The following is a 12222-nucleotide window of genomic DNA, read 5'->3' on the forward strand; positions in this document are numbered from 1 at the left end:
GCTCTGGACCACCCGTAGTCTAGATGGGTACAGCATAGCATATTGTAGCACCTGCTCTCGAAGTGCACATGTTGCCGCCAGGTAAGAAAGGCGGGGTTTGTGCACCGATGGGGGAAAGTCTGGATAAAACAAGACTCTGGCTTCTTCATACTGCAAATCGACAAGTTCATGGACCCTTCAGAGGATCACATCCCAGTCTCTATAATTTAACAAGCGGGCTATAACCAGCAGAGGGTTTTGACCCGCCGCTGTGATTTTTTTTTTTTATGCACCCTTTCAACGAGGAACTGTGGCGACAGTGGGGGGGACTTCAACATTTCATGAATGAGTTTCTGCTTAAACACCTCAATGTTTTGTTGTGACACCGACTCCGGGATACACACCACACATACGTTATTCTGCGGTATCTCGCCTCCAGGTCTTCATTATTTTCTTTAATACCTGCAACCTCACTCTGCAAAGTGCGGATCACCTGTATCATCTTCATATTGGTGTCCTCAAGTACTCCCACTCTATGCTACGCCTCTGAGATATGGTCTACCTTATATGCCATTCCATCCAGTTAGGAGTTGATGGAAGCGAACCCACTATGCATCTCAGATAGCACCAAGCCCAGGTAAAATGTCGGGGCTCATTCACTAGTGCCAGATCTCACTTCGCTCGAGCACGACCGCCAACTCGCCCGCTCCGCCCAGAATGCTATTTGCGTGGCCGGGTACATTTTCCATCCCAAAGTTACCTTTTTAGCACTGTGATTTGAAAGTCATGAAGGGTTTGAATTGGTTCAAAAAAAGTGCTGAAATAAGTAGTTTTAAAAATAAAAATTTTTAAGGTGTAAGTTACTCCTAAATGTTGTGTAAAGAACACCTCAAAACGGTATTCTCAAAAACATGAGGTGGAAGTTCCAACTGTAGAAACAACTGTCATGATTCGCAAACTATACCTGCTTGCAAGCAACATGTGGTCAGACACAGCAACTGGTTCCAGAGTAAGAGGGAAAATAAAACGAAGAGGATTTGTGAGCACATGGCTGCATAGTGTTTTCAGTTAAAATGTGAAAAATTAGTTTGGGTTGGAGGGATGGATAGGTATCGACAAGGTCTTTGTTGTGGTGATGGACATCAACGATGGGTTATGTAGAAGTACTGCATTGTCTAAATGTGGGGTATACTAGCCTTTATGATAGGCAAAATACTACTATTGCACACCCAGACTTCTTGAACACGCAGGTTTCCCATGATTTCACAAGATGAGGTGATCATAGATTGCGTCTTGTTGCTGTGGCTGAGACTTGGAGGTTAGTGGCCATCACTGGTGGTAAGGATTTCACAACTTGAGATGCCTTCGTCGTTCTCAGACAAAGCGTAACTTTGTGTATTCACCAAATGTTCAACAACAGCTTGGCTGACTGACGAATCCTTTAAGGGGCCCCAGTGAACACCCATATTGTCTTGTAATGGCAAGGCAGACATCCTTTGAAACGTACTTAATGCGCACGTTACTGCTTCAGTGTCAATTGTACTATTGGAATCCACTTTGTGAAACGTACCCCAAAAATATTCTAAAAGCAGACATGCCTTGGGAACGTGCATGGGCAAAAGATCCTCTGCGCAGTGAATTACATACGTGTGTTTCTTTTTCAGATGGACCGGTTCACCCTTTTACTGCTTGGAATAAGCTCCTTCCTTATTTTGAGGGTGCACTGCTATCCAAATGGGAAAGTAAATGTTGCCTGTGAATCCATGATGCCTAATCATAGAGCGGATCCACAGACCTCACAGGCTCCTTACTCAATCAGCGTATCAAATACTGTGTTTAGCCCGGGAGACAAAATCACAGGTAAAAATTTCATATTATTTAACTCGATGGGAGAATGGAAGGCAAAGGAATGCATATCAGGAATACTTGAATGCTTACCATGCAAATGAAGTTCAAAATGAGTGCAAAAAATACTTAGATTTTTAATATAGGGCTGCTTTGTACCAGTGTTGTGATTTGATGGCATTGCAATTAATAGGGATTACTGGCAATTTTCCCTCTAATTATTTTTCTCAAAGTCTAGAAATGTGTGTCTTTCGTGTACACATTGTTTTCCATATGTGCAACTGACTAACAAGGTAAACCACTTTGTGTGCATGCGTAAAGCTTTGGGAGTTACCGTGTCCAAAGAGTTTGGAGAGGAATATCCCCACTCTAACACTGTAATTGCTTATAAAGAAGTGTAAAAGGCAGTGGTCGAAGTGGGTGTGAGTGGTGCTCCTCTACTTTTTTTAAATTAAGTTTTATTGTTCATATACTTTTATTTTAAAAAGAAACTATTCCGGAATGATTTAAAATAAGTGTAGGAAAAGTTGAAACGTGCACTGCACTGAACATTCCCTTAAACAGCAAGCGCATGTGTTTGGCGGTTTGTATAGGTGGCATGGCGATGGGGATTGTGAGTTGTGGGGCAGGCAACATGGTTCAACTACTTCTTTTCGTACACTTCGACCACTGGTAAAAGATGCACCATGCAACACTTTTTCCAAACATATAGGCTACAAAAATATTTCACATGCGATTTGTAAAGAGAGCTCATTAACCAGTCCAAGTCTTCAAGATCTGCCACATACCTAACAAAAGCACTCCTGTGAATAGAAAAATGTGTGTATGTACAAACAAACATTGTATGCTTCGTATAAACAATAGGTTAGTGGCTATTCATTTGTCAATAATGTTTAGACAATGCATAACGTTTTTTTGTTAATGCCATTGTGAAGCCACACTCGTATTTATTACAAAAAAACTAATATCACTTGCCATAACCGATGTGGCTGTCAAATTCATACAGAATACAATATTTGTAAAAGGAATAATGGCATCTAAAAGGAATGTGTCAGGAAACCTGCAAGTAGGAGTTCATGTGCTACTTTAATGAAGTATTTCAAGGGCTAGAATAACGTCTCTCATAATTAGTGTAAGGATGATAACTAAATCAGAATAACTGCACCACAGAATATTAGGATCAGAATTCCTTGTTCCTCTGCAAGCCATCAATATTATATTGTCCTGTGAACAGAGCTGCGACAACTTACTCAAAACCAACCTTGCAGCTAAGCGGCATATATACCATTCATTTATGCTCCATAAAAACAGGAAAATGTGGTCAACAAAGACACAAAACAATGAACATAAAGGAGTCTACCACCTGCTTCTACCTACAATGTTCTGCTGATATATATATTTTTAAAACTTGTATTTAACATACTGTGGGAAATGGCGAGTGCATGAACATTGTGATCACATTTCAAAGAGACATAATGACAGACTCTTACAGAATGCCACACGTTTTGCATAACAAGAGAGGCCCAACAGTTCAACATCCCATCACACCATAAGCATGCTCTAAACTTTAAACCCTTGTCCGGCCCTCCAAGCAAGCACTGCTAGAGAAGTGCCGCATAAGCAGGGGGTTTAACCACCATCGCCGGGCAGTGCTCCGCAAAGTCAAATAAAAGCTTTAAAGGGTAACGTATTTGACATACCGCCCTTCTCACAATGCAGTAATCTTGTCTGCAACCCGGATGTCCCATGCTTTAACCCACATCATCTGGTCCACCGGACCATCCACGGATTTTCAGATTTGGGCAATAGTCATCTTAGCCGCCAAGTGAAGGTGCCCAATCAGAATGCACATTGGACCCATCGGGGGAAATCCCACCACCCGTGTCGCCCATCAATACCACCTGGGGATCCATGGAAGAGACAACCCCTTCATGTCCTTGATTTTGGATAGCACCACCTTCCAGAAGAGATCCACCTTCCCACATGTCCACACCATATGAATGAGAGAATCCATAACGGCAACCCCACTCCAGAAATTCACTGAATAATCGGCTGACCATGCAGTACATTCTCTCCGGCGTGTCACTTCTTGAGGATTTATGCATTGTGCCAATAGCCTCAACCAAGCCTCATCCTCTATTAGCCCACCCACTGGCCCACAGGTGCACCACTGGTTCCCTGTGTCCAGTAGCTTATATAGTTGTGAGTCCCGACCCCGAGAGAACCCCTCATGAACCTCCAGTTCAAGAGCATTAAGTGGCCCTCTGGTTCATGAGTGGGGTGGGAAATCCAGTGACTCAGTTTGGCGCAGCGAAACCACCCAGTTTCAGGTAGGGCAAAAACATCCCTACGCTTGTTGAAGGTCATTGGGCAGATATCTTTGTATAACTGCTGCAGATTTACCAAACCACCAGTTACCAACACCCCAAATCTCCTAGTATCACATCCTGGTTGGAAGCCTAGATTGTTTCAGATCGGTGCATGCAGCCCCATCCCTAGTGTTGTGCCCCATCTGTGGAGTGCCTGCCCCATGTAATGAAGTGTGCACCTAGTTGTAGCTAACAAAGGTAATCCAAAATCATGTACCGGGCACCTTTTCCGTGTGTGGGAGCTGACTCAAACTCACTGCGGAGTGGGCTTGTACAATTACTTTCCACTTTGGCTGCATATTAACGTCACCCCATGTGACCACAAGTGAAATCTGCACAGCCAAATTATAGCGGAATATATCGGTGACTCTCAGGCCAGCCACCCCCAGAGGCTTCTCTAACCCCTTCCTAGAGATACTCTCCCGTTTATTGCCCCATATGGATTTGATCGAGGAATGAGGTTCATCATAACCACAGCAATCTGACCAAAGCAGGATATTTCCTGCTGACCCGCACCTGATTAAATTATCAGACAACTCTTGAAACCATGGTGGGTAATTACAGTGACAAACCACAAACTACTGGGGACGTACACACCTAGGCGGGATATAGATCCCCCAAGACCATTGTTTTGGGGCCAAAGCACTAGTCTTGGGGTCTCAAGGAAGCATCCAGTCCATGTGAATTATCATAGTTCACCTTAAAGCCTGAAACCCAACCTAAAACTGTTATGCTCACCTGACTCCCACGGAGGCGCTGGCCTGGTTCTTCGCTGCTTTGACCTCTTCTAAGGTGATGCGCAGGGTTCAGAAGACGGACTGGACTGGGCCCCCAAATCTGGCTTGTCTGGCTCGCAGAAGTATCCTTCTGTAGGCGAAAATAGGGGATTAACTGTCTGCGGGGTAATGCAATCGGCTTCCCACTTTCCCCTCTCACCCTCCTCTGATTCCTCGTAGCGTCTCACCTTAGGGTCTGGAAGGACGAGCTCTCCATCCTGCTTCTGATGCAGGGGCGCGTTGGTATCCAGTTACTTCACTGGATTTTCGGATTGGTGATAAGAGGTTCGTTCCCCTTGTGTCCATGCATTAATGTACTAATGCTAGTGTCTTTTTCCCCATAGGGGCCGGGGTACGGAATGCCGGGGAACAGGCACCGACCCGAGATGAGAGGTGAAATCCTTGTAGAAATCAGGTAAGTCTTTAATGAGCGTGTTTTGGTAATGTCTTTTCATTCGCTCATTAACGCTGATGTCTCTTTTTCCCCATAGGGGCCGGGGTCCGGAAATGCCAGGATGCGGCGCAGACCCGAAATGAAGAGGGAATGAATCAACAGGTAAGTCTTAACATGGAGATTTAGCTTTCCTTATTTCCTTCTCTCTCTCACCTTTTGTTCTGGTCTTTTTCTCCCTAGGCGCTGGGGCGTGACTGCGAATCCGGATGATCGCTGCTGAACATGGAGGCGCCCTGTAAAGGTGAGTGGAATGCGGCGCTGCAGCGATCGACGCGATGAGCTTTTAAATAAGTCTTCCTTTTCAGGATTGTTGGCGAGATGTCTCCGGGATGCGGATTTAGCAGGTAAGGACTTTTCCTTCTTCTGTTCTCTTCTTCTCTTCCTTTGCAGGTGATCCAGGATGCTGGCAGGCGTGGCAGAAGTCAGGATGCAGGAGCAGACACGGTGAGCGTCCAGCTGCTAGATGCAGAACAACGCGAAGCACATGTGGCTGTTCGGGTGGGGTTTAAATAGCCTTGGAAGAAGTTCCAGGCATGTATCCTTCCCCGACCACGCCCGGATGGTAAATTAGTCCCACAGGTAAAGTAGTTCCTTTCAGGCCTCAAGGAGGCCGGGATCCTGCAGCATGGTCTGCATCAGGTAAGTGCACCCAAGCACTCCCATAATGAGCCTGGCACCTATGGCGCCAGGACTGATGTCTTTTATGAGACTGGCGCCAGGACTGATGTCTTTTATGAGACTGGCGCCATAGGCGACAGGACACTGTCCAAAGGGCCCCTATATGGGGTTGCTGGGTCCTTCCTTGGGGACTGGATGTCTGCTTTCGGGGACGCAGGGCTTGAACCAGCTCCCCGGGAGCGGGCATCATGACAAAAACAGCCAATTCCCATAATGCCTCAGCCAATGAAGTGAGGGGGTTACGCAGAGTGAGCAGAATATCATCTGCATAAAGAGAGACCTCATAATGTTCCCCCACCCCCTTGACTAGAATCCCCTCTATGGCTGCATTATACCTGATGTGGCAGGCAAACCGTTCCATGCTCAAGGCAAAAATCAGCTTGGACAGCGGACAGCCCTGTCTCATGCCACTGGTTATTGGCAGACTAGACAACAGTTCCCCATTAACATGGAGGGAAGTTGACTGGTTCTGATAGATGGCCATAACCCATTTGATGAACCCTGGACCAAACTGAAACCTCTTTAAGACCCCTCAGAGATGCCCTCAATCCACCCTGTCAAAGGCCTTCTGGGTATCTAGTGCAATTATCCCCATCTCTGCCCCTGAAAGCTGTCCTACCTCCAATGGATCCAGAATCCACCTCTCGTTATCGTGGGTACTGCGAACCACAATAAATCCTGTCTGATGACTTTCTATGATTTTGGGGAAAATATCCAGCATCTGCCGGGCAAGAATCAAGAGTTTTGAGTCTGTATTGGTAAGGGTGATGGGGCGATCAGAATCATAAAGCACCAGTTCTTTCCCTGGTTTGGGGACCAGGACCGTTGTGGAGATACCCGTAGAAGGGGCCACCATACCGGATACCAAAAATGAGTTGAAGATATCCACTAGAGGGTATCTGGAAGAGGGCAAAAAATGTGTATAGAAGTGAGCAGTAAACCCATCGGGAATTCCACAGGCAAGATGAGGCCCTCCAAAGCCTTGTGCTCCACAGCCGATGGCCTTGGCAGGTCTGTGTCTTTCATGGTTTTGAGCCTAAACTTCAGTTATGGCAGGTTCCTCCTGTAACACCTCGCCAAAATGGGCTTCAAATATCCTCTTTTCTCTCAGAATGGGCCTAGTTCTCCTCCTCTCTTCTTACCTCCACCTCCAATCTGCACCTTCTGGGCAACTTCAATATCCACTTAGACTTGATCACTGCCTCCACTCTCTTCCATGACCGCTACACCTCTCTCTCGCTTTTTCTATTTTCTTTTGTGTATTTTAGTTTACAGACAAACTTTGAACACATTTAACTCTGAAATGACCTTCATGAGGACAAATAGACCACTCACAATTAGGCCTAAATGATCTTTCACTTCAGTGTTCTTAATTTAAGATTATATCTCATTTGTATACTTTGTTTCAGAGTGACATCAAGCCGTCAGTCTAGCCATTGTGGATGTCTAAATTACTACTGCAATCTGGAGTGACCAATTCCCTCAACGTGTCCGAAAGTTTCCCGCACATAGCAGACCATTTTTTTATCTCTCTAAAAATGGCACCCACCATTCATCTACTATGAGGGTTTTACATTGTTTGACATATTTTGCTAGAAATAGAGATCTCTCTTCTGTTATTCCTCGACAGTGCAATATTCGATGTTTCACTGTTTGCAGTTGTCCCTCTGTATTGCAAAACCTGCATTGGCCATTATTTTACCCGTGTTTTCCTGTCCTGTGAAAATATTGTTTTGTTGGATAAATGTTTAGGTTTATCCTTAAGTTTGTCACAATGGATTTTATTTGGGAACTTTTGCAGGTATTCAGGAAAACTATTTCTTAGCCGAAGTTTTCATGCCGTGTTTCTAAAAGAATCATTCGCGTTTTTGCTTTCAAAGTGTTGATCCAGTCAATTATTTTTCCTTTACTTTCTCTGGATTTTCAATCCGCTGTTTTAATGATGATTCAAAGTGCTCCAAATGTTTCTTGCATTTGTGCTTCCAGTCGGTTAGGGTCCTAGATACTTTCCATTTCCCATCATGTTTTAAGAAAGTATACCCCAGTTTTTGTAGGAGCGGTAGAGATCTCCACACTATCCAATGGAGGGATTGTAGGCCAAGCTCTGCATGGATTGCAAACATATGCAAAGATTTGGGAAGTCGTAGTGTTTACGACCAGAATTTTCCTTCCAGAACTTCCTACACCTTTCTTGCAAGATTTAGGAATGCCTCTCCTCCATAGGTCAGAATGGGTATCACTTTGTTCACATAGAATGTTCATAGTGGCTTCAATGAAAATGTGCCACAGCGAGCGTGCAATATGGAACCTTGGGAGGCTAGCTGGGTAGCTTTTTGGTATAGTTGTCTTACCACACTTTTTCGGCCAATGAAGTATTGAAGTTTATGCCTAGATATTGCGTTGCATGAATTATTTCCAGTTTGTCTTGACCAATTCTCCATTTTAATGATTTGGAGCTCTCCACGTGTCTTGCCATGATAGTCACTATCTTTTTTTCCGCTCTATTCTCCCCTACGACCCTGCCCACTTGGCTGGATACACCGTCAATGCCATCATCCATTCTGATCTCTTGTTCTCTCCCCCTCTCACTACCCGTCATTCCTGGTCTGACCACTCTCTCTTGGTCTGACCACTCTCTCCTTTCCTCCCACCTGGGACCTCTCAGCCCTTTGACTGAACCTCCCTCAGCTTTGCCAGCCCTGCATGCGGACAGCCATCCAATGAAGCGAGTGTCAGTTGCTAGTTTTGCTTCCACCTTCACCCCTTCCAACCGCTAACTGAACTATTGACACTGCTCTCGACAAACTTAAGCATCCATCCTCAAAATACTTTCCAAAATCTTCCCAAAATCTTCCCTATGGACAGATGCTAAGGAGTAAAAGGATAGTGAGTGACTCTACCAAATCTGAAACAGATGTTTCCAAACTCTGTGAGAAACTAAGAGAATGAGGAAATCCTGAACAAGATCTAACGGAGGCAGCTGCACGGGCAACCACCAACACACACGAAGACAAAAAAGACAAAGCGAGAAGCACCCCCCTTGGTGTTCATTTCCAAATACTCAACCCAAAGCCAAAAAGTAAAACAATGTATTTCAAAACATTGTGACTTTTTGACCAATGATGAAAGTACTAAGTGCCTTTTTCCGTACCCTCCCACATTAGCTTACCAGAGGAGTGCACATTTAAGGGATCTGCTAATAAATGCTAGATGCAAACCAAGAAAATCCAAGGAGAAGAGACTGGGAACCTTCCATGCCTAAAATGCAGAAACTGCATAATGTGATAAAAAGAGGATATGCCTTTCACACAAGAACCAGTGAAATCATTAAGCTTACCCATTTTGCTACCTGTCGAACTGAAAACTCAATATATGGCATCAAATGCCGTTGCGGGATCTACTATGTGGGTGAGATGGCACAGAAGTTTATAATAAGAATTAATTAACATAAATCCTGCATTAGGAACCAGACCCCAACCTTGGCAATGGTGAGACATTTTCAGGAAACAGTACACAATGCTTCCTAGATGAAGTTTCACGTCCTAGAAATTATCAACACCAAAGGTTGAAAAGGAGACCTAAAAAAAAAAGATCACAATGGGAAGCTTATTGGATTGACTGGCTGGACCCTCTTTTGCCCAATGGGATATATGAGGAATGGGATCTGAACTGTTTCTTATAGGTTTCCAAGACACAATTGATTATCAGAATGCTTACATGTATTAATATATACAATACATTTCTGGTTATAGGGTGGTATTTAAAATAACATATCTCTAATGGAAGCCCTGTGTCATGTTAATTAGTTGGCTCCATCTGGAAGATGCAGCATGCTCTTGGTACTGAAATGTCCACTTTAAAAGTATGGCATGAGAACTAAATTCGGGGTTGCGCTCAGTGCGGACTGTGCCACTAGTATCTGTGTACTCACTTTGCCTCTACATTTCAGCATCCACATAATACAAGCATAACTGAGATAAATATACTCCTCGACGTCACTAGACCCTCAAGTTACTCCATGGACCTGGTCGACTTCAAAAATGGTGGGTGTTGACACCAAACGGATAAAAGTACTGAGCTCTCGTATTTGTACTCGGAGCCTGTTGTTGACATTTTCTTTTTGTATTGGCAAACTCTCTTCTCTTTATGTTGTCTATTTTGTTGCACTCTGTGGTTTTTTTGGCCTACTGTGATTTATAGTTTTTCTGCTTGTCTCGCTATGCATATGATTATGTTGATTTGATCCATCTTATTTCATTTTAACCAATCCAATTTTTTTACTGTTTATAATTGAGATTTCTATATGATTTATGCCAATCTGACTTCAGACTTGACATAATGACAGAAATTAACACCTGGTTTATGCCTCATGTTCTTAACCTCTTCACAAAAAATCCATTCTGACAACAACATATTAAACAGCATGCGAAAGTTTTTGCCAACTTGACCGGTACCAACCACATGATTCCTCTAATTACTATTTTCTATGGTTATCTTCCGTTTAATTGAAGTTGTTGTGTTTGAATAGAACACGATATGCATGGTTGACATTGTAAAAATCAGATTATTGAAATGTGCCCAAAATGCACTGGCACAGTATGCATCTGCATGAATAAGTAACTGAATAAATTGAGTTGTTTTGCAAAAAGTTGAATTGAGAATTAAATTGGACAACCCAGTACTACTATAAAGCATAAACAGAGGTTTCTGAAACTTTCTATAAAACCACCGAGTGGTCTTTAGGGAGTGCATTCCTCTCCGAAGACTAGTTAACCTTGTTTCTTTTCTTCATAGGGAGCAGAGCTTGCCTCTGCCTTCGAGCACTTCTTCACCTCATTGGCTGGGTCAAATGTATTATTCTTGATGTCCAGGAATGTGTCAAAGAAATGTGAGACCCCCTCTTTTTTAAAGGGAAAAGGCACCTGGGGATTGAATAAAAGCTATCCTGCCTTTAAGGGTCCAATCCCTGCCTTTGAGATAAGTGACCCTTGCCTTCTGGTGTTGGACCCAGATTAGTTTTCCACAGCAAGTGGCAGGACAGGAAGAGTAGAAAATCTCAGAGAAGTAAAATGGAGGAATCTTTCCTCAAACCACTTGTGCTTTCTGACTGTCCAAACTGTGACCCTTTCCCAGACTGCGGCTTTAGAGGCTCGCTGGTGTGCAGCCCCTTAGTGTGAGGCAGGCCTTTCTTATGGGATTGGCTCTGAAGCCAGGCTCTCCGGTCATCTCCAGCTGGGAGATCACAGGCCTGGACAAGGAATAAGATACATTTCCTCCCAGAGAGTCAACAGAGGCATTCATCATGCCTTTTGTTCCATTCACTGGAATGCTGACAGGCAGCTTCCTGAAATCCACGTAGGCTCCCATATCATCTCAGATCATAGGGATGACACTGCTGTACTTCAGATCAAATGTGACTTTAACCATATGTATGGCTTAGATTTTCAGATTATCCAGCCACCAGGTGGGCAGTTTATCATAATGACAATGTTTTTTTGGGAACTAGGTGTAGACTTAAATGCAATCTCTGCACTGTGGTGACTGGGCTGTTGCAGCAATTGTCTAACAGGGCACCCGTGTTCTCTGAACCTCCTCAGTGCCACTGGAGAGAAGGGGCTGCAGATCAGGATACTTGTACACAAGAGCATAGGTCTACATTATGCTTTTGGCATGGAGTTCAATGAAAGGGTAGACTGCATCATTTTATTTTTTATAAAAACTCCAAAAGCTAGGGCCTTTACACCATTGCCATTAGACGTTCCTTCACAGAAACCTTGACTACTGATGGAAATGGTTACCCAGGACTCTGGATTTGCGGAGGTGTCAACCCTGCAAATGTTCCCAGCATCCTTCCTCGATGAGAAGGGAAAAAACAGACTTTTCCTTTCCTCAGGACCACGTGGAGGGCCCCTCTGGTACTGCAGAGGCTGCATTTGACTCTAACTTCAAATCACTGCAAGAACTTCAGGTGCCTTTTTGTTGTTACAAAGGCCAACTTGAGCTGCCTTTTGGCACTCTGCAACTCTGAGGTGCTTAAATCTCCTTTGTAATACCATTGATACTCTGTTGAGATGTCTGTCCGAGGCCAACAATCAGCCTTCGAGCCATCAGGTACTAAAGC

At 44.1% G+C, this 12222-nt stretch overlaps 1 protein-coding gene across 3 annotated transcripts in view; it reads left to right on the plus strand.

Moving 5' to 3' along the window:
- The window catches only part of LOC138540387 (putative ferric-chelate reductase 1), a 552853-nt gene that overhangs the window by 76478 nt on the left and 464153 nt on the right, over positions 1 to 12222 (plus strand). For 2 of the 3 annotated variants that reach the window (XM_069641681.1, XM_069641682.1), the window contains exon 2: positions 1644 to 1839. In XM_069641681.1, coding sequence (XP_069497782.1) covers positions 1644 to 1839 — 196 coding nt within the window. Of the gene's footprint in view, positions 1 to 1643; positions 1840 to 10050; positions 10145 to 12222 lie in introns of those variants that run through there. The other variant, XM_069641683.1, reaches the window with a different exon arrangement.

The sequence above is a fragment of the Ambystoma mexicanum genome, chromosome 1q (assembly GCF_040938575.1).
Source record: "Ambystoma mexicanum isolate Mex_15411 chromosome 1q, UKY_AmexF1_1, whole genome shotgun sequence".
In the NCBI taxonomy this organism is placed as follows: domain Eukaryota; kingdom Metazoa; phylum Chordata; class Amphibia; order Caudata; family Ambystomatidae; genus Ambystoma; species Ambystoma mexicanum.